The 20,033-nt window shown below is 41.0% G+C and overlaps 1 protein-coding gene across 2 annotated transcripts in view; it reads right to left on the reverse strand.

Annotated features, from left to right (window-relative positions):
* The window catches only part of SLC39A12 (solute carrier family 39 member 12), a 71,825-nt gene extending 68,196 nt beyond the window's left edge, over positions 1-3,629 (reverse strand). The window contains exons 1-3 of one of the 2 annotated variants that reach the window (XM_036843241.1): positions 3,285-3,629; positions 2,722-2,809; positions 694-1,040 (exon numbers count right to left, since the gene is read on the reverse strand). In XM_036843241.1, coding sequence (XP_036699136.1) covers positions 694-954 — 261 coding nt within the window. In that variant the 5' untranslated portion in view covers positions 955-1,040; positions 2,722-2,809; positions 3,285-3,629. Of the gene's footprint in view, positions 1-693; positions 1,041-2,138; positions 2,209-2,721; positions 2,810-3,284 lie in introns of those variants that run through there. The other variant, XM_036843240.1, reaches the window with a different exon arrangement.
* Between the last annotated feature and the right edge of the window lie 16,404 nt (positions 3,630-20,033).

Here is a 20,033-nt window from a genome sequence, read left to right on the forward strand (position 1 = left end):
ATCTCTGGAGAAGGAAGCTCCAGCCTGGGTATTTTGTGAAACCTGGCCAGGTGATGCTGATGGATAGCCAGGATTTGAGAGTCACTTGATAGACTAGGAAATGCCTGGAAAATGGGTTTCTGGGGCCCATTTCAGCCCCACTGGTAGCACTTCCCTTCCCCAGCTTAGATTCCTCATTTTTAAGAAGACGATAATCCAATTCCTTAACTCCCCACGATGCAAAATATTAGAACACACCTACCAATATCCGGGAGAAAGTACTTAAAAATTCAACATTAGACAAATATCAGGTTGTTATTATTATGCCTCAGAAAACAAATGGCATCTATCTAACCAATCATGTTCAAGGTCATTGCAAGCTCATAAAAAGGATTAGTCAATCAGAAAGAAAAGGGAACTAGAAGTGCATACTTGCAAATAAATACCTCTAAACCTGCAGAAGCGTTGTAGAAAGACTTACAGAAGCATTACCATTTTAATAAAAACAAGTTCTCCCTGTCTCTAAATGCCATATGCAGAATGCTGTATGATTTGTCATACCCCAAATATGGGAGTTATTACACCATAATGCATTGCCCACTCAGATATTGGAAGGTTTGCAATGGATTTTCCTTTCCTAAAGTAAGCGGCTAAGGAATGCATGGGTCTCTTTGGAAAATGCCCTTGTCCCTGATCCCATTCTATGGCACTAACCAGATTGCAATCTCCTTGCCTTCCATCTGTCCTCCGTGGGCACCCGGTTTTCTCTAGCAGAGTTCTGATGAGGCTTCTCGAGTGGTTCAGGGGGGTGGGCTCTTGTGCAGAGAGAACATGTAGAATTTCCGTCAGTTGCCCTGGACTCCAAGTGCCGCTGCTGTCTGGAGTTGAGGGTTTTTCTGTCTCAGTCAAGGGAATCAGGCTGAGTAGAAGGAACAATGGCACCCAGAATACAGAAAGCTTTCTCCAGAAGCACATTTCCACTCTTCCTTCAGCCCAAGTCTGCCTCTGATGGAGCTGGGTGGGTTGGTGTTCACGGTGTCAACTCGTAACTGGAGGAATGTCTGTGGAAAGAGGAAAAATAAAGCCCTTAATTACTGTGCCTGCAACAGGTTTGCAAGGATTCATTAATTGGGTGGCTGAGCTGATTGGCAATGACAAGCTGTTTCTGAACAACAGGGGGTCTATAGCTCATTTATAACTCCCACCGGCAGGAAATTATGGTGGGTGTAGACTTTCAAGCTGTACAACAGCCAAGAAGTGTGTTATATTGTCTGTCTCTGAAATAGAGTCAAAAATTAGGAAGAATGCATTTCACTGTTTATCCTGAAGGTGCTACAGGTCATAAGACCCGGGGCAGGAAACACCCTCATTTATCTTTTTTATTGAAGTAGAGTTGATTTACAATGTTGTGTTAGTTTCAAGTGTACAGCAAAGTGATTCGGTTATACATACATATTTTTTTTCAGATTCTTTTCTATTATATAGTTTATTACAAGATATTGAGTATAGTTCCCTGTGCTATACCGTAGGTCCTTGCTGTTTACCTATTTTATGTATAGTGGTGTGTATACATTAAGCCCAAACTCCTAATTTATCTCTCCACACCCGCCAACAGGAAACACCATTTTATCCCATTGATTTATGGGCCTCATCAGTGAAGTAAGTAAATAAAAGTAAACAGAAAATAAATTTGAACAAATTACAGCTATCATGTTGAGTTAGAAGATTTTTTTGATAAGGAAGGGACTAAAAGAAAATAGTAACATCCAGAACATACTGGTTAGTTTTCAGTTTTCAGTTGATTAAAAGCATGAACTATCTTGGAAAAACAAGAGAGTTTCAAGGCCCATGAGCCATGATAAATCCACATATTCAGGCCTCAGGAAAGAAGTGAAAGGACAGCTTGAGAACCAATCAGCTTTCTGGAAAAAAATTAATATCTTCAACCGATTGCTTAAGGAATGCAAAATGTTAACAGCATCTCATGGCAGATCTTGGCCCAGAGATGAGCTAATAATGACTGTGGGGTAGTGAGAAAAATACTAGGATTACTTTCACGGTTTAAAAAAAAAAGAGAGAGAGAGAGAGTTTAAAATTCTTACGTTAGCATTTAAAAAATGACAGACGATGATACAAACATTTCTAAACCCAGTGCTTACCTTCAGACGAAAGACAAATGATTATTTATCTGGAGCTCTGTGGCCTTTTAAATCTCAGAGGGTATTTCATGGTTACAAAGTCCTCTGTTTTTAAAATTCCTTGACTGTGCGCTGGGAGCTAGAGAGGATTATTTCAGCCCAGAACAGTTTTCAGTTGCTATGGAGAGTAACAATGAAGGTGGATAAAAGTGAGAACTTTCTGTCTGGCCGATTTTCAGGAAAACCAAATTAGTGTCGCTAATGAACCTGACTTTTTATATCACTATTGACCAATTGTCTTAGAATTCTGAGAAAAACCTTAGAATTTCTTACAGCCACTTGCCCTTTAAAGGACAGAGCTAGGTCAAACGAGTTCCCCTTGTAGAATGGAAAGGCTTTCCTGTTAGATCAAGACTTTTTTTTTCCCCAGAGGATTCTGTGATAATTGTTTTATCCACATCTCAAACCAACGATTTGTTGAAAAGATAGGCTCATTAGAATTTTATTTTATAAGGTGCAGAGGTTTAAACGATTTCAGGCATTCGTAAATTCATAAATAGATTTTTCAAACAAAAAGTGTTTGCTGGAGGAATAAAGTTCTTACCTGGGACGTAAGCGGGAAACTTTAAGCAGCTGTATATATTCTGATCCCAGAGCCTGTGGTAGAGGTCATTGCATAAGGCCCTCGGGTCCTGTGAAAAGGGCTCTCACTAAGTTATTGGGGAATAAATGACTGAAAGAACAAATGAAGTGGTGAATTTTATAGGAGGTAAGAGACGTCGAGACCCAAGATTTCAAAGTGGACAGTGTACGTGGAAACAGCACACAGGCTATAGACACACCAAGTGAATCCGAAGAGTGTAGGAAATGGGGAGAGGCTTGAGTCTGCTGCTAAGGTGGTAGCTGGGTAAGGAGGGAAAGGAAATACAGAGAGAAGGAAGGCGGCATCATGAGTCTCCTCGGTTGCTCATTGGATATGAAACTTGGGAACAACAGGGTGAGATAATCCTAGGCCCACGCTGATAACCCTTTCAGAACTACGGAAGGCTGACACTCCCAGAAAATGCCCGGCTGCTCTGAATTACACAGCACGGAGCACTCGGGTTTACCTAAACTGTCAAGGGAAGGGCCTTGGCCCGTTTCTCACGAGCTCTGTGGGGAGATTACCTGGAGTTCGAGTCCAGAACCAGCAGCCCAACAGGAGAGCGAGGAGGCGGTCAAGCCCTTCCAGCCGTGGGTCCAGTGGACGCAGAGAAGCAAGTGGACTCAGGACCAGAGGGGGACACTGGCGAAGCTCCCTGCAGGCTACTGCTCCTGGCCTGTTGCCATCCCCCCAGCGGGGACCACCTGAGCGTCATTCCAGGCTCCACCCTAGCTCAGTCTCGGGCACTTGGCTAGGAGGTAACTAAGGGAACGTAGCCCAAAACCCACTGAGCAAATTATCCAGTCCTGCCATCACCTGCTACTATTAAGAACCTCAGCTTTGCTTTATTTCTGGAACTAAGCCCTTGCTTCCTGGCCCACCTCCAATTAGCAGGTCCCCAAATGGGCCCTCCCTGCCCAAGTCCCACTACATAACCTTCTCGGTTTCGGCACAACTGGATCTTGATTGGCTGTGACCAGTGGTCGCAGGACAGCGCCCTCTGCTGGGACTTTGGTATCCTTTTCCTGATTCCCTGATGGACGTCCAGGCTGGAAGTCCCGTATTTCCTAGTCTGAGATGCCCTGTGCCTAGAGAGCCCCGCCTCCTAGGGCCCCAGCAAGTTATCTCCTGCAGAAATTCTTAAACACCCATAACTAGTCTCAGCTGATCCCAGCACCTCCGCCAGCCCAGCCACAAGCCAGGAGGCCCCCAACTACGCGAACTTCCCCCCCAGGGCACAGCCTGTATCATTTGCCCCCCAAGGCTTGCTCTCCCCTCACAGTCATACCTAAGTCAGCTAACAATCAGGTTCCTCGTCCTGTCCCAGGGGGAGACAGCCATTAGGAGCGGGTAAGGAGAAGCCTGGAAGGCAGGCAGATCCCAGGGAAGAAGGAGGAGGCACTTGGCTGAACACGGGGGTGTGGCTTCCTTAGCCTGGTGTGGGTGGTAGCGGTAACTCTACATCCCCAGCCTGCCTGCTTCCCCAGCAAGGCTGAAATCAACCTTCCCTAAACACTGTTATACTTGCAATCCAAACCGACCTCTAGGGGTAATGAGCTTCATGTGTGAACTAACCCACTGTACAAAGAGGAGCTCATTGACTCCTGATTGACATTTACAAGGATTTAACCCGCATTTGGGACCAGTCTCATCTGATGCAGTATCTCCTGATATACAGACCGTTTTTTTGTGCTAACGCAGGAAGATGTAGTGGATGGGAGGTGGGAGGGAAGCAGGAAGACTGATTAATCCACCCTTCCTTCAGCTCCGATTCTTTGCCTTTTGGGGTGGCCTGAGTTTCAAACTTCTACCTCATGTCAATATAATGTATTTACAAGTGTACTCTGCCTTGACCTGGAAAGAATTTAAAGGGGCCCACCAGGTAGAAAGAAATACAAGATGGCAACTGCTTAAGAAGAGACTGAAACAAGAGTAGAACCATCGTGTATCGTTCAGGGCCGCCATGTACAGTTTTGCAGGTTGCGTACTGTACAACTCTAGGGCTCATCATTCACTTCTGTAATCGCCACAGATTTATAGATTTATTACAACACTTTTCCAGCAAATGTTCTGAGGAAAGGAGGCTCTGAGCTTGTGGTAGGACTGCATGTGTTCCTCTTCCTCAGCATCCAGCCTAACCCTGGTGGGGCCATCTCTGGCTGTAAGATGAGGTCCTACAATCTGAGCTACCTCTGGGCCTTGCTTCTCCCCATGTCCTCCCTTTATGCTGTCTTCTTCCCTCTTTTCCAAGACTCTAACCTCTCTAAGTCATAATTATAATAATGTTTATTAACATTTTTGGAGTGTCTTTAATGCCTAGGCACTGGGCTAAGTAACCTTACATGTATTTTCTCATGTAATTTCAACTGAACCTAATGAACTTCTCACTGTACATTTCAGAAATCCCCGGGGTCACACAGCTAGTAGATGCCACCAGAAATCCAGGCCTGTCCACATCAAACTCGGTGCTTATACCACCAGGCAACTGTCTGTTGCGATGTGATCCCATGTTTTTATTTGTAAGTCCAAGCTTCTTTTTACAATGAAACCTGGGATACACAAAAGAAGCAGGCAAGAGTTCATCATAAAGAAAAGAATCCTTTTCCATATACGTCATTACATAGTATTGAGTAGAGTTTAAAAAAATTTTTTAATTAAAAAATTTTTAAATAAAAAATTCATGTGATACAGAGAGATTAGAAAAAATAATAATAATCTGCTACTTTGTGATTTTTGCATTCTCCCCAAACCCCCTTCAGCCCAAAAGTTCTCAGGAAAAAAATTTTTCAGAAAAAAAGTAGAACTTTAAAATAAATAAATCCTCAGGTTCTCCTTTTCTGTAATACTTCTTAACAGGACTACCCACTAGGCATTTGAAACAAATGCTACTCCTTCTTAAACTGTTTTCTCAGAGGAAAAACAGAATATTCAATTAACAAGGCAGCGTCTACAGGGTAAATACTAGTTTTGTTCATGTCCTGATTCTACGACATCACTGTATTTCCAACAATTAGAAAATGTCAATTGTTTTAAATGTAGACATTTAGATTATCTTTGATTTGGAAACTGATAGTAAACATGATTTTTTAAAAAACACACATTTTATGTGCAACTCTCAAACAACATTTTTTTCTCCTTATGAAAACCATGTATGATTACTAATAAAAAAAAACTGTATAAAATACCTAAGAGCATAAAAAAAAGAGGGTGGCCTCTCCACCAGAGATAACAGATGGATTATGTTATATGAATGCTTTGAAAGCTCATTGTTTGTACTCATTATACAGTGTCGGTCCTGCTAGAAATGTATTTATTTTATTAGTCATTTCAAAAATTCACCTTTCAGTTTGGTTTTGATGATCCTCATTATAGCTGGCTTTCCACATCGTTAATTTCCACTCTTCTTATTTCCTGTCTTCTTTTTTTCCTGTCTTTCCATAGTTCTTTCTGTGGGAAAGGAGCTTTGAGTGCAGACGTTGCTAGAGGTCTACCCAATATCCATTCCTCCTGCTTTCATTTGTTGAGCAGCAAAGTGCCCAACTAAAAACTCTCGCTTCTCCAGACTCTTTAGAAGAAGACACATGACACAGCTTGGAGATGATGTGAGTGGCAGGCTGCCGGGGGCGTCAGAGAGGCCCTCCTGCCTGAGATGCAGAAGTGACATCACACGTGGCCCTGGGTGAGGTAAGGAGCAGGAGAACAAGAGCCTTCCCCTTCAAGTTGAAGCAGGAGGACAGAAGAAGGGGAGCCTGGGCCCAAGAAGTATCATCCAGGTCACCCCAGGAGCCCTGGTTGCCTATCCTTGGGGCGTTGGTTGAGTGAAATCCATCAGCCCCTATCTGTGAAATCCTTTTTGTCCAATTCTCTGTTGATTTGCACCAAATGCAAACACTGGTACCCCTTGAGACAACAATGATATGTCTTGCCATCTTTTTCTGCTTCTGGAAATGACATTTGCAGACATGGAGAAAGCTCACGGAAATGGAGAGTTGGAATGAGGGGGCCTGGTGGCCAATTAATTTCCCAGCTACTTCCTGAGTCACTCTGGGTGAATCAGTGTGTGAACAGGTATATGAGTCATTGATTTCTGTACTGCAGGTTACCACAAGCTTGGGCTATGAACAGGACACGTTTATTATCCCACAGTTGCTGTGGGTCAGGAGTCCAGACGTGGTTCACGTGGGTGGTCCACTCCCAGCCTGGTTTCATCAGGCTGCAATCCAGGTGGCAGCCAGGGCTGGGGTTTCTTTTGAAGATCGGACTGCAGAGGATCCCCTTTCAAGCTCACGTGGTCCTTGGCAATCCAATGAATTCTAATCACAGGGTGACACCCCCCATTGAACTGGTCAGAAGTAAATTACAGGTTCAGCCCACACTCTAGGGGAGGGGATACCCTAAGGGTGTGAATACCAAGAGGTGGGGATGACTGGGGGCCGTAAGTTATCAAAGGGAGCAGAGTAGAATCGCTGTGCTGTACGCCTGAAACTAACACAACATTGTAAATCAACTCTACTTCCATTTACAAAGCGAGAAGCGTGGGAGATGATGTGGGTGAATATGATAATTAACATTCCAGAAGCTGTGGTTTGCATCCGTATTCTTTTCTGAGGAGGTAGGGAAGATGGAACTTCTGACATCTTTCTTCATCTCCTAATCACTCTCCAACTGGTTTCAAAGTCCTCCTGGAGTTAGCTACAGATATTACCAATCAAAGGCTGTATTTAACATTTCATATTTACTCAGACTCTTGAGTACCAGTCTAAATCACTGGGAATTGTGTTGGTTTTATTTTAAATTTAACTTCACGTTTGTTTGATCCTAAAATTGAGAACTTATCCTTTGTCATTTGAGAAAGGATATTCGATAAAGTATATAACCATCAAACATATTTTTTTACTCCACACACTAAAAACATTGCAGTTTCTAGAATATTTTTAGGAAAACAGCAGAATCCTTATTGAACACGTTATTCTGCTTTTAAGATTGAGACTTTGGCATTCATTGTTAAATAGGTCAAATTATGTGACTTGGGCTGAAATTTCTATCTTTTGAATATCCTTTAACATGATGACTTTTAAAAAAAATTTCAACTCAAATATTGCCAAGAAAAAATGATTCAACATTTATGTTGATTAAACTAATGCCATTCAAGAGCATTTTGTAAACTAAATTGTTCAGTGCTTATTATTCAATGGATTTTAGTCTCAGCATGAAAAATATCTCATATTTCTAATATTTGTGCAATCTTTAGGCACATGATATAATTTTAAAAGTTATTATTTAAGCATTTATGTACAATATTATATAGATCACAACTATGTCAAATATATTCATGGCAAAAATATTGACTATAAAGTATTAATAGTAGTTCCCCACTGGTGGTAGGAATATAGGTGATTTTTCTTTCCATTTTCAATATTTTCCAAAGTTTCTATAATAAACATGTATAATTTTGCGCAACAGGGAAAAAAAGAGTCATTTTTAACAGAGAGAATTTGACTAAATCCATGGTTTTCCTTTTTAAATTATTTGTTTTAGCAGCAAAACTCTTCTTTTAAAAGAAATTCTTAGAAGTAACCACACATGTAAATCTGAGAAGAGTGATGATTGTGTTTTGGAGGTGTTCTTTCTTGTTTCTGGAACTCCACAACATCCAAGGGTTCTTCAGAACACATTTTTAAAACCACTAGACCAGACAGTTTCTAGAATTCCTTAGAGCGGGCTGCAGTGGTAATAGGAGCCTGACAGACCTGGGGGAAAGGATACTGGCCCCAAGTAGGACTTCTTATGGGATCTCTGAGCCTTTTTCTCTTCATTTTTAAGATGGATGTATCATCTGCCCTCAGGGCATTGGGTACATGGCACATTTATGAGCTCAGTAAATAGACTATCATCGCACTGCAATCATTATATAAGCTCTCTGGTGTAATTCCATGAAAAGTCACTCTCCGGTCCCTGTCTCTTTGGCTCCTTCTCCAGGCCACTGAATTTCCCCAGGTTCTAGTATTCATGATATTCTCTCAGGCTGAAATGGTCCTTTCCCCCCTCAGCTGATGAATCTATAGTTAGTTTTGTTAAGACCCAACTCAAATACCACTGCTTTTGAAAAGCCTTCCATGGGTGCCATGTGTGGTAGAATGCCCATCATCTGTGCCTTGGGATACTCTTTTATCCTACTTGTCCAATGACGTGTTAATTCACATGTCTATATCTTGTTTATGCCTTAGCTCACCCATTAATGGGGCACGGGTCTTCATCATTTTTATATTGCTAGCATTACACACTGTATTTGATAAGTAGCGAGGACCCGTCAATAGAAAATAGTGGCCACAAGCAGTGAACAGTAATACAGCCATTTTACTCCACCAGATATAAGATTATTAGCAGTTGAAAACAAAGAGAGGAATCTACTGATCAATGTAGTATCAGAGTATGTCTGTCTATGATTGAACGGACTTCCTACTGTCAGGGACAGGGCAGGAACTGGCAGTGGAAGATGCCGGCGTAGGCAGGATACAAAAGTACAGAAGTGCACTTGCGTCCTGAAGGTGGGCAAAAGTCCCAGCCTTTGGAAATACACCTCAAACCAATCCAGCGAGCAATTTTCCCCACAGGGTGTTAAAATGTAAGCCACCAAGGAATGAGAACATACTGTCCAGTTAATCTGTTAAGCTTACCTATCCAGTATTGAGGAAAACCATTACTTCTCCAAATGGTTTAAATTGTTCAGTCGCTAATTACTCACAAAGCTATTGAAAGCCCGAGTAGCATACGTGTGTGTGAGAAATATGGCTTTTCTTTATCTTCTTAGGTCAACTTCAGCCTCCAGGTCGACTGGCTGCAGAGAAATTCTATCCTAAGCTGGGGCAAAAGTCCCAGGTCAAACACCCGGGAAACCCTCTAATCAGTGGTACACGCTGGTAATTGTTAAGAATCTTCTCATCCTAATTCCTGTGGTCTGCTTTTGTTTACTGCCTCTCCTGTTTCCATTCTGCATCTGGGGCTCAGAATCTTTGCTGAGACTGAAGCCTTTCTGTCTCAGTTTGAGGCACTCCTCTGATGTCTTGTCACCCCAAGAGAGCAAATTCTCCCTTCCTTTGCCTCTTTGTCAACAGATTGAACGATGATCCCTACCCGCATTAAGGAGGGCAACCTGCTTAACTCAGCCTACTGATTCAAACGCTGATCTCATCCAGAAACATCTTCGCAGACACACCCAGAATAACGTTGAACCGACTATCTGGGTACCCTGCGGCCCTGTCAAGTTGAGGCATAATATAATAGTAACTACCATATCGACATCTGATAGTTTATTATTGAAACCCAGCTTCCTATTACGTTAGAACTTCTGGAAACTCAGCTTCTCTTGGGGGCTATGTAGCATTTCCCATGTGAACTCTTTATACTTTAGAGTTTAAGAGAGTGTAAATCTCAATCTATTGAGGGCCTGACTAAAACAAAAAGGCAAAGGAAGGGAGAATTTGCTCTCTCTATGTGACAATCTCTGAGCTGGGCCATTGGTTCTTTGATATCCTGAGGCTTGGCACTGTGGAATACGCTTGGTTGAAGACAGTCCAAAAGAACACAGTGGCTTGGATTCTCTGAAGATCAGCTTCAGGAAAGGCTACCTGATACTGTCTGGCCTCCCCAGACTTGTATTCCTTGCTCCTCTCTGCCCGCATGGAAACCCCAGAGGATCGAGATTTTGCTGCTTGTCAAGGAAGAGACGTGGCTTTGAAACATGAGCCAGGAGGAAGCGAAACAAGCCCAGTGACTCTACACATCTTGAAGATGAGCTCCGAGGCAAACAGCAGCTTCACAGGTTCCAGTTGGCCAAGGCCTCTCGGAGGCTGTCCCAGATTCTCTGTCGTCTGGCAGTGGAGTACGCATCAGCTGCTCAGGCTGAGGTCCCGAACTGGGTCTGCTTCCTTCATGCTCTGCAAGTCTGGCTTGGGTGTCCTTATTGGGTGGGGAGTGGCCCTGTGGATAGTCAAAGCAGGAGTCCCGGTTCCTGCTTTGTGATACATCCACCGTAGGTGCTTGAGACCAGCACAGGTGTATCTGGCCGGGCTGCAGTACATATGGGGAGGTGGCTCACAGCACAGGTAGGGGGCTGGCGGGGTACCTAGGATATGGAAAAAGACTCCCGACGAAAGCAATTCTTACGTAATCCATCTCTAGTTACAGCCTACCGACACATGGCAGCAAAGGCCCAGACAGAAGCCTGGACATGCCCAGAGAAAATTGCACCTTTTTATTATAAGACCCAAGATCAATAACACAAACACGGAGAGACTGTAGAGGTTTAGCCCATCTTGCAAGCTGGTGTTTCCTGGATGGAATCAAACCTGGCCAGGTAAAGGGAACGTCACATGCAGAGAAGTAGGTCCCTGGAGACTATCAATCCCACACCCTCCTTTCTTCTTCATTGGATACTTCAAATTCCCCTCCTGAGTCCCCACCAGTTCAAGAGCCAGGGCCTCTGAGTTTTGGAATTAAGCCCCAGGGTGGCACATGGCAGTCAGCAGAACACATTCAAGGACAAGCTGGAATTCATTTGATTACCTGTCTCTGTGCCTGGCATTTGATAGGTACTTAATCAGTTTCCCTATTAGAGCCTTATTATTATTATTATTATTATTTCCTTTAGAGCCAAGTGTTACTCTGATTTCCAGAAAACTTGGGCAAAATAAGAGACAAAATCCTCTTTGAAAGATTTATGGCAATTTTTCTCAAAGAAGCAGATGAAGTTTCTTTCGCTCTTTCACTTCTCAAGAGAACAAAGCTGGATTACAGAGTTAAGATGGTCATGAGCATGAGAAGGTTCTCATTTACTTCCTTTCAGAAGTTGAGCAAACTCTGACCCAAGGAAACTGACATTTCCATGAGGTGAGAGTCTCTATGGTGAGAAAGAGTTTTCTGTTATCGCCAACAGTGTAGAGAAATGGTTCTTTCCACAGAGATCTAGGTTCTGCCCAGGACAACATAATGTCTGGCCTTTCCCCTCCTTGAGTTTATGTGCTAAGACTGGATAAGAGGGACAAATTGTCAACTCACACATATTCATTCATGGTGATTGTGAAGGGAATGTATAAACACTACAGCATTGGGAGAATGTCTTAACCCATTTGGGCTTCTATAACAAGATATATGGTGGTTTATAAACAACAGAAATTTATTTCTCACCGTTCTGGAGGTTGGGAAGTCCAAGATCAAGGCACCAGCAGATTCAGTGTCTGCTGACAACCTGCTTCCTGGTTCATAGATGGCCATCTTCTCTCTGTGTCCTCACATGATGGAAGGGGCAGGAAGCTCTGTGGGGTCTCTTTTATTTTATTTTTTAATATTTATTTATTTATTTACTTATTTATTTATTTTGGCTGCTTTGGGTCTTTGTTGCTGCACGCAGGCTTTCTCTAGTTGAGGCAAGCAGGGCTACTCTTCCTTGCGGTGTGTGGGCTTCTCATTGCGGTGGCTTCCCTTGTTGCAGAGCACGGGCTCTATGTGCACAGGCTTCAGTAGTTGCAGCACACAGGCTCAGTAGTTGCAGCACGCAGGCCCTAGAGCACACGAGCTTCAGTAGTTGTGGCTCGCGGGCTTAGTTGCTCCATGGCATGTGGGATCTTCCTGCACCAGGGATCAAACCTGTGTCCCCTGCACTGGCAGGCGGATTCTTAACCACTGCGCTACCAGGGAAGTCCCTGTGGGGTCTCTTTTACAAGGGCACTAATCCCATTCATGGGGGTTCCACTCTCATGACCTAATCACCTCCCAAAGACCTCACCCATACCATCACCTTGGGGGTTAGGTCTCACATATGGATTTTGGGGGAAACAAACATTCAGACAATAGCAGAGGATATAAGGGAGTTCAGAAAAGAAGTGAAGAAGTGGATTTTAGCACCTACAGTTCCTGATTAAGTAACAGAAAGAATAGAAAAACTGCAGCTTTCGTTAACTCCCATGCTGTTTGGCTATAACGCTTTGACCTCACGGATTATGTGAGATTTCTAATAGCTTTGGGGAAAATGAAACCTCAATGTAAAGTGATTCCAGAATAGAGGGCTCCTCAAAATCACAGCCTGAGGGCATCAGAATCCCTTGGGATGCATGTTGAAATGCAGATTCCAGGATTGGACCCAGGTCTACTTAATCAGAATTGCAAGCATGGGCCCAGAGGAACTGGTACTTTGAATAAGCTCTCCGTGTGACTCTTATCCCCATCAAAGTTTGAGAACCCTGCCAAAACCCCAAATCAGGACCAAGCCCAGGCAGTCTTGAACTTTCTTGCCCTTAAAGAAAACAAATTAAGTCAACAGAAAAGAGAACATGGTAGCTTCGTAGGTTTCTTGAAAACTAGAGAACTGTATGTACATGAGCTGTAACCAGACCCACAGGAGAAAGGTTTTCTCAACCCGCAGAGCGAGTTGAATGACATCAGTAGTTTTTGACAAAACCTAATCCTGCAGACCTGCCATGAATAACTTTAGTATTTTAAAGCCCTCACAGCACAGCCAGGATCCCCAACCAATTCAGAAAGCCTTTCCAATGTTAGTATCACCTTTTGCTGAAAGAAGTTGCCTGTCAGGGGTCCCTTCTAAATGAAAAACATTATTTACAGAATGCTAAAGAAATTCTAATACCAAAATATGTGCTCCTGGTATGTTGTTGAGAGGTTTGGGCAACGTTTCCAGTAGAAGTCGTCTTCTAAAACATTTTTATGATAACATTTAAAATCCAAAACAATGTTTTAAGGAAATTGTCTTATTTGATAGTTGGAGACAATTAAGAAAAACCAGAAGTATGAAGAAACAAATTACAATGTTACTATTTGGGGTCATATCTTCTCTTTGGTAGCAAATTAAAAAGTAAATTAAAAAAATAAAATTATATTAAGGGTAGCTTTTCTACATCAGAAAATTCACCAACTGCTCTCCCAGAACTGTGAGTCATATTACTGTATTCATGGTCTCAAGAATTTTGACCTAATAAGGAATCCTGAATAATTAACCTTCTCAATAGTACTATTTAACATCATTTCTTCATCACCAAATTCATGGGAAGTTCTTATCTGTTTGCTCTGTTCTGTTTTGTTAGTCAAGCCAATGCCTGAGTACCACACCTAGATTCTAGTTTCATGGGTCTGGGGTGAGGTTCAGGTGATTACAATGTATAATCAATGTTGAGACACCCATTTATAGCCAATGCAATAGGTTTTCCTTAAGTTATTAGAAGATAAATTCTCAGCAATATAGGTGATTTACATTCCCAATAATACAAAGGTTTCTAAATTCAGATAGGACTCTCCACCTCCAATTTTGTTATGGAGACAAGCCAATAATTGTTCTATGCATCCCACAGTTATATGACCTAAGTCTCGGGGGGAGGTGGGTCTCTGAGCCTAATTCTTACCAAGTTTACTAGAGTAACTTAAAAGCTCCAATTTTGAGTGTCTCGGTAAAAAAGAGTGTTATTTCTGAGGGCCTCTCTAAATGAAGCCAAGTCACACATGCAGCTTTGATTTTGTGTGTTTTAAAGCAAAGAAGTAGTTAGACATGTCATCAGGTCAAGTGGGCAGAGCCTGACGTGACATCAGGACGCTGTGAATGCAGGTCAAGCAGAGGCAGGACCAAACAGAAGATGACTTCCTGTCAGTAGTTGAGCCAGTTCCTAAACTCCAGCCCCTGCCCACATGCATCTCACTTTCCTCCCTAATGACAATGAGCTGTTTCTCATCTCAGTGGCTTTGCTCAAGTTTTTCCTCTCTCTGGCATCCATTCCTACCTTCCCTCCTTACCCCTCGAGATACTTTCTATCATCCCGTCAGACTCTGCTCAGTCTCTACTCAGATGCCACCTCTCAGCAGCTGTTCCTGACACTCAGAGTGGTTCCATAGGGAAGCGAATAAAACTTAAGCTTTGGGGACCCTCACTCGCATGGGTCCCTTCCAAACCCCTGGGAGGGGCCCCAGAAGTGTTTTCATGTGGTCATGTTTCTTAAATAAAATCTGCAGAAGTAAGACATTTTAACCATAACTGTTTCAGACTCTCCACTTCAACTACACTTCTGTCAAACTTCCTCTTGTGTTAAGTCCTGTTAGAGTGACCATGAGAATTTTGAGACTCAGGGTAACCCCAAACTCCTACTCCATGCCTCTCCCATCTGGGGTTAGCAGATGCAAACTATTATATATAGAATGCATAAACAACAAGGTCCTACTGTATAGCACAGCGAACTGTATTCAATATTCTGTGATAAACCATAATGGAAAAGAATATAAAAAAAGAATGTAGATATACGTATAACTGAATCACTTTGCTGTATGGTAGAAATTAACACAACATTGTAAATCAACTATATTTCAATTAAAAAAATAATTTAAAAAAGAGAGAATCATGGTAAATGGACATTGAATTTGGAATACATGCAGTTTAGGTTTAGTGGAATAATATGTTTACTAATAATATAACTAGTGGTATCAGTATAAGAATGGCATGTCAGTCAGGATTCAGAGAAATAGAACCAGTAGAAAATATTAACACAGATAGATTGATGATACGTAATTGATAGATAGATGATAGATAGATAGATAGATAGAAAGATAGATAGTTAGAGGCAGGAAGATGTATATAGAGAAACTATAAGAAATTGCTTTATGCAATTGTGCCAGACTGGCCCAGCAAGTTCAGAGGGCAGGCCATCAGAAAGGGAAGTTCAGGAGCAAGCTGAAACCTCATGGGCCAAAGCTGTTAGCTACAGCAGTAGTCTCTCCCGCCAAAAAAAAAAAAAAAGAAAAAGCTTAAGCCCAATTTTAAGACCATTTAACTAATTAAGTCGGGCCCACCCAGAATAATCTTCCTAATTTAAAGTCAGTTGATTAGGGATTTTAATTCCTTCTGCAAAATCCTTTCCCAGAGCTCCTCGATTCAGGTTTGATTAACTGAGTACTGTAGTTCAGCCTAGTGAAATTGACACACCAAAAAGTCACCTCACAAATAGCTTCTAGTAATATACCTAATCCACTGTACCAAATTATCCAGCCTTGACTGAAAGGTTGAGGACCAGGGTATACACAGCAATATAAGTGCATTGTAACGTACACGGGACCAAAGTAAGTTGCAATTAGAGGAGAAACAATGAAGTACATGAAACCAGAAGCTAGTCTATAGAAATTCTTTCAATTTCCAGAGTGTAAAAAATGTAAGTAGAAATTTCAGTTATCATCAATGCCTAGTCAAAATGGAAGATCTAAGTAACATAGTATATACAATGATAAAAGAACTACACTTATTTTCTTTTTTGATAGAAATGTGGTATTGGAGCTTTACCAAATATACGACTTGGAATATGTAACTGGGAAAACATTTTTGGAACATTTCAATGAAACAGTTGACAAATTCTTCCATAGATACTGGCAGACTGCAGATTTGGATGTATAGAAAATATACTTTATTTTGTCATTTTAAAATTTATTTATTAAATAATTAGGAGAAAATGCAAGTAAATTAAAGGTAATATGAAATAAAGCAAAAACCTAGCCACAAAGCCAATAGAAATTATTCTGAGATCAGGATAGAAACAGGAACAAGAGAATTTTCAGATAACTCCAAAACAATAATTTATAAACAGGAAGAGCTAAATTTCAAATTGAAGTAGGGAAGAGACTCATAGGTTTTATGGCAACTTAGTTAATGAAGGGAACGAAGAAAAGTGAATCATATGAACATATTAGAAAAAGATTTCAATTTTTACTGATTTGACACAAAATACCAACCTCACCAAAACAATCAAAATATGCCATTAGAAAAACAATATCAACAAACTGATTAGTGAGTGTCATCAAATTCAAAGGTATTTGAGATTACTCATCGCACAAAAAAGAAAAAAAAACTCAAAATGAGTGCCCTGAAATTTAGCATATGAATATTTATAAATATTAGAAGATGAATATGTATATGATGAAATTTAATAGAAATGTTCCCATATTTGACCATAATCCTAAAAATTTATGTCATGTTACCAATAGCAAGTTGTATGGTTAAAAGAACCTTTTCTAAACTATCAAAGATTTTTAAAAATTCTGATCGATTGTACTAAAGACTGCATCATCTTTCTTTTCCCTTTATAAAAAAAAATTACAAAACCATTGCCATATAAAGTGGTGTGATGGTTAATTTTATGTGTCACCTTGGCTGGGCCCTGGTGCCCAGATATTTGGTCAAGCATTATTCTGGTTGTTTCTGTGAGGATGTGTGTTTGGATGAGATTCACATTTAAATAGGTGGACTTTTAGTAAAGCAGATTACCTTCCATAGTGTGGATGAGCCTCATCTAATCGGCTGAAGGCCTGAAGAGAATGAAGAGCCAGAAGAATTCTGCTACCAGACTGCCTTTGGGCTCAAACTGTAACTCTTCCCTGGGCCTTCAGCCTGCTGGCCTCTCCTGTATATTTGGGACTTAGCAAGCTCCACAGTTGCATGAGCCAATTCTTTAAATAAATCTATAGAGTATATAGGTAAGTAGATAAAAAGATGATAGATGATAGATAGATAGATAGATAGATAGATAGATAGATAGATGATAGATAGATAGATGACAGACACAGATAATTGATGGATAGATGTATAGACCCTTTGGTTCCACTTCTCTGGAGAACCCTACAAATACAAGGGACAATCAAAAAAAGCACTATAGAAGTATGTTATGGGCTGAATTGTGTCCCCCCCAAAATTCATATGTTGAAGCCCTAACACATAGAACCTCAGAATGTGACTGTATTCAGAGATAGTGTCTTTAAAGACTACATTACGTTAAAAATGAGGTTTTGGAAGCTCATATAACTCAACATCCAAAAAACAAACAACCTGATTAAAAAATGGGCAAAAGGCCTGAATAGACATTTTTCCAAAGAGGAAATACAGATGGCCAACAGGCATATGAAAAGATGTTCAATGTTGCTAATCATCAGGGACATGCAAATCAAAACCACAATGAGCTATCACCTCACACCTGTCAGAATGGCCATGATCAAAAAGAACACAAATAGCAAACGTTGGTGAGGATGTGGAGAAAAGGGAATCCTTATACACTGTTGTTGGGAATGTAAACTGGTGCAGCCAGTGTGGAAAACAGTATGGAGGTTTCTCAAAAAACTGAAACAGAACTACCATATGACCCAGCAATTCCACTCCAGGGTATATATCCCAAAAAAGAGAGAAAACACTAATTCTAAAAGATACCTGCACCCCAATGTTCAAACCAGCATTATTTACAATTGCCAAGATACAGAAGCAACCTAAGTGCCTGTCAACAGATGAATTCATAAAGAAGATGTGGTATATGTACACAATGGAATATTATTCAGCCTTAAAAAAGAATGAAATTTTGCCATCTGCAACAATACAGATGGACTTGGAGGGCATTATTCTAAGTAATAAGTCAGATAGAGAAAGAAAAATATTGTATGGTATTACTTACCAGTGGAATCTAAAATATACAACAAACTAGTGAACATAACAAAAAAGAAGCAGACTCACAGATATCGAGAACAAACTAGTGGTTACAGGCTGGGGGGCAATATAAGGGTAGGGGATTAAGAGGTACAAACAATTAGGTATAAAATAAGCTACAGGGATATACTGTACAACATTGGGAATATAGCCAACATTTTATAATAACTATAAATGGAGTATAATCTTTAAAAATTGTGAATCACTATATTGAACACCTGTAATTTATATAATAGTGTACATCAAGTATACATCAATAAAAAATCCCCCCAAAATGATCTTTTGTGTCTGGACCTGCACTAGACTGTGCACTTCTTGTGGACAAGCACTGCTTCTCACCCATATTTGAATCTCCAGGACCTAGCTCAACGCCTGGCATATGTACTAGATGCTCATGGAATACTTGATGAACTAATGGGTAAATGTACAAACAGATGGCTGAGTGAACACTGAAAATGGATGAAGCAAGAGATTACCAGTCTCTCGAGATATCATCTTTAATTTTAGAGTTCAAGTTACAGACAATTCACATTGTTTTGAGTTCACCTGGGAAAAAAATATCCTCAAGAATTTTCTGGCTGCGGAATTCTCATGAAAACAAGTGCAAAGCCACTGAGGAGAGCACTTAAACATTTAATCCCCAGAAAGAATTTCCGGTTAAAAAACAAAAACAGGGGCTTCCCTGGTGGCGCAGTGGTTAAGAATCCACCTGCCAATGCAGGGGACACGGGTTCGAGCCCTGGTCCGGGAAGATCCCACATGCTGCGAAGCAACTAAGCTTGTGCTCCACAACTACTGAGCCTGCGCTCTACAGCCTGTGAGCCACAACTACTGAGCCCGTGTGCCACAACTACTGAAGCCTATGCACCTAGAGCCCGTGCTCCACAACAAGAGAAGCCACTGCAAAGAGAAGCCTGTGCACCGCAACAAAGAGTAGCTCCCGCTCGCCTCAACTAGAGAAAGCCTGCGTGCAGCAATGAAGACCCAACGCAGCCAAAAATAAATAAATAAAATAAATAAATTTATTTAAACAGAAACAAAAACAAATCAACTACAACAACCAAAACCAAAAAGAAATGCAAAAAAGCAAACAAAACAAAAACTGCTCTTCTCTGCTTTATAAAACTTCCCCCCCTCCAAAAAAAAAATGCTTATTAATACATTACTACTGAATTTGGGTACATATATAGATACAGATGACTTATCTATTTGATTGTATGTTTGAGTGGATAATGTGAGGGTGTGAAGCATAAAACTCAGCACCCTGCCGAATACAGTTTCTTGAAAGGATAAGACATTTAAGTCTGAGATATATGTTGCTTGAAGTCCAAAATATTTTCTGTAAAAACGCAGCTCTGAGTTATGATGAAAATGACTTGTGTAAAGAACTTGTAAATCGTGCCCACTCATACACTCCTCTTTCACAGTTCTAATTCTCTTCTGTATCTTTCTCTTGTATCTTAAAAGAAAAAAATATGTATATATGAAGATTTTTTTCAGTATAATTAACCACATTCTCCTTTGACACCATAGCCATTGTTTCCACTGGAACTTCCTCTAATGGAATATGTTGTGTTCTTACCAGGAAAATAAAAGCAATTTGTTTTCTATTGTCTGAAGCATGAGAGTTGTTTGTTCTCAGCAAGCTTTCCCACAATTGCCCACCTCTCTCATCCTGTTTCTTTCTACCTGTCACCTATCTAAGGTGGGGTATTGCAAACCTCACCTTACCTCCTACACAGTACACTACTTCTTAGTCCTTTCT

Source organism: Balaenoptera musculus, chromosome 2, assembly GCF_009873245.2.
Source record: "Balaenoptera musculus isolate JJ_BM4_2016_0621 chromosome 2, mBalMus1.pri.v3, whole genome shotgun sequence".
NCBI classification, from domain to species: domain Eukaryota; kingdom Metazoa; phylum Chordata; class Mammalia; order Artiodactyla; family Balaenopteridae; genus Balaenoptera; species Balaenoptera musculus.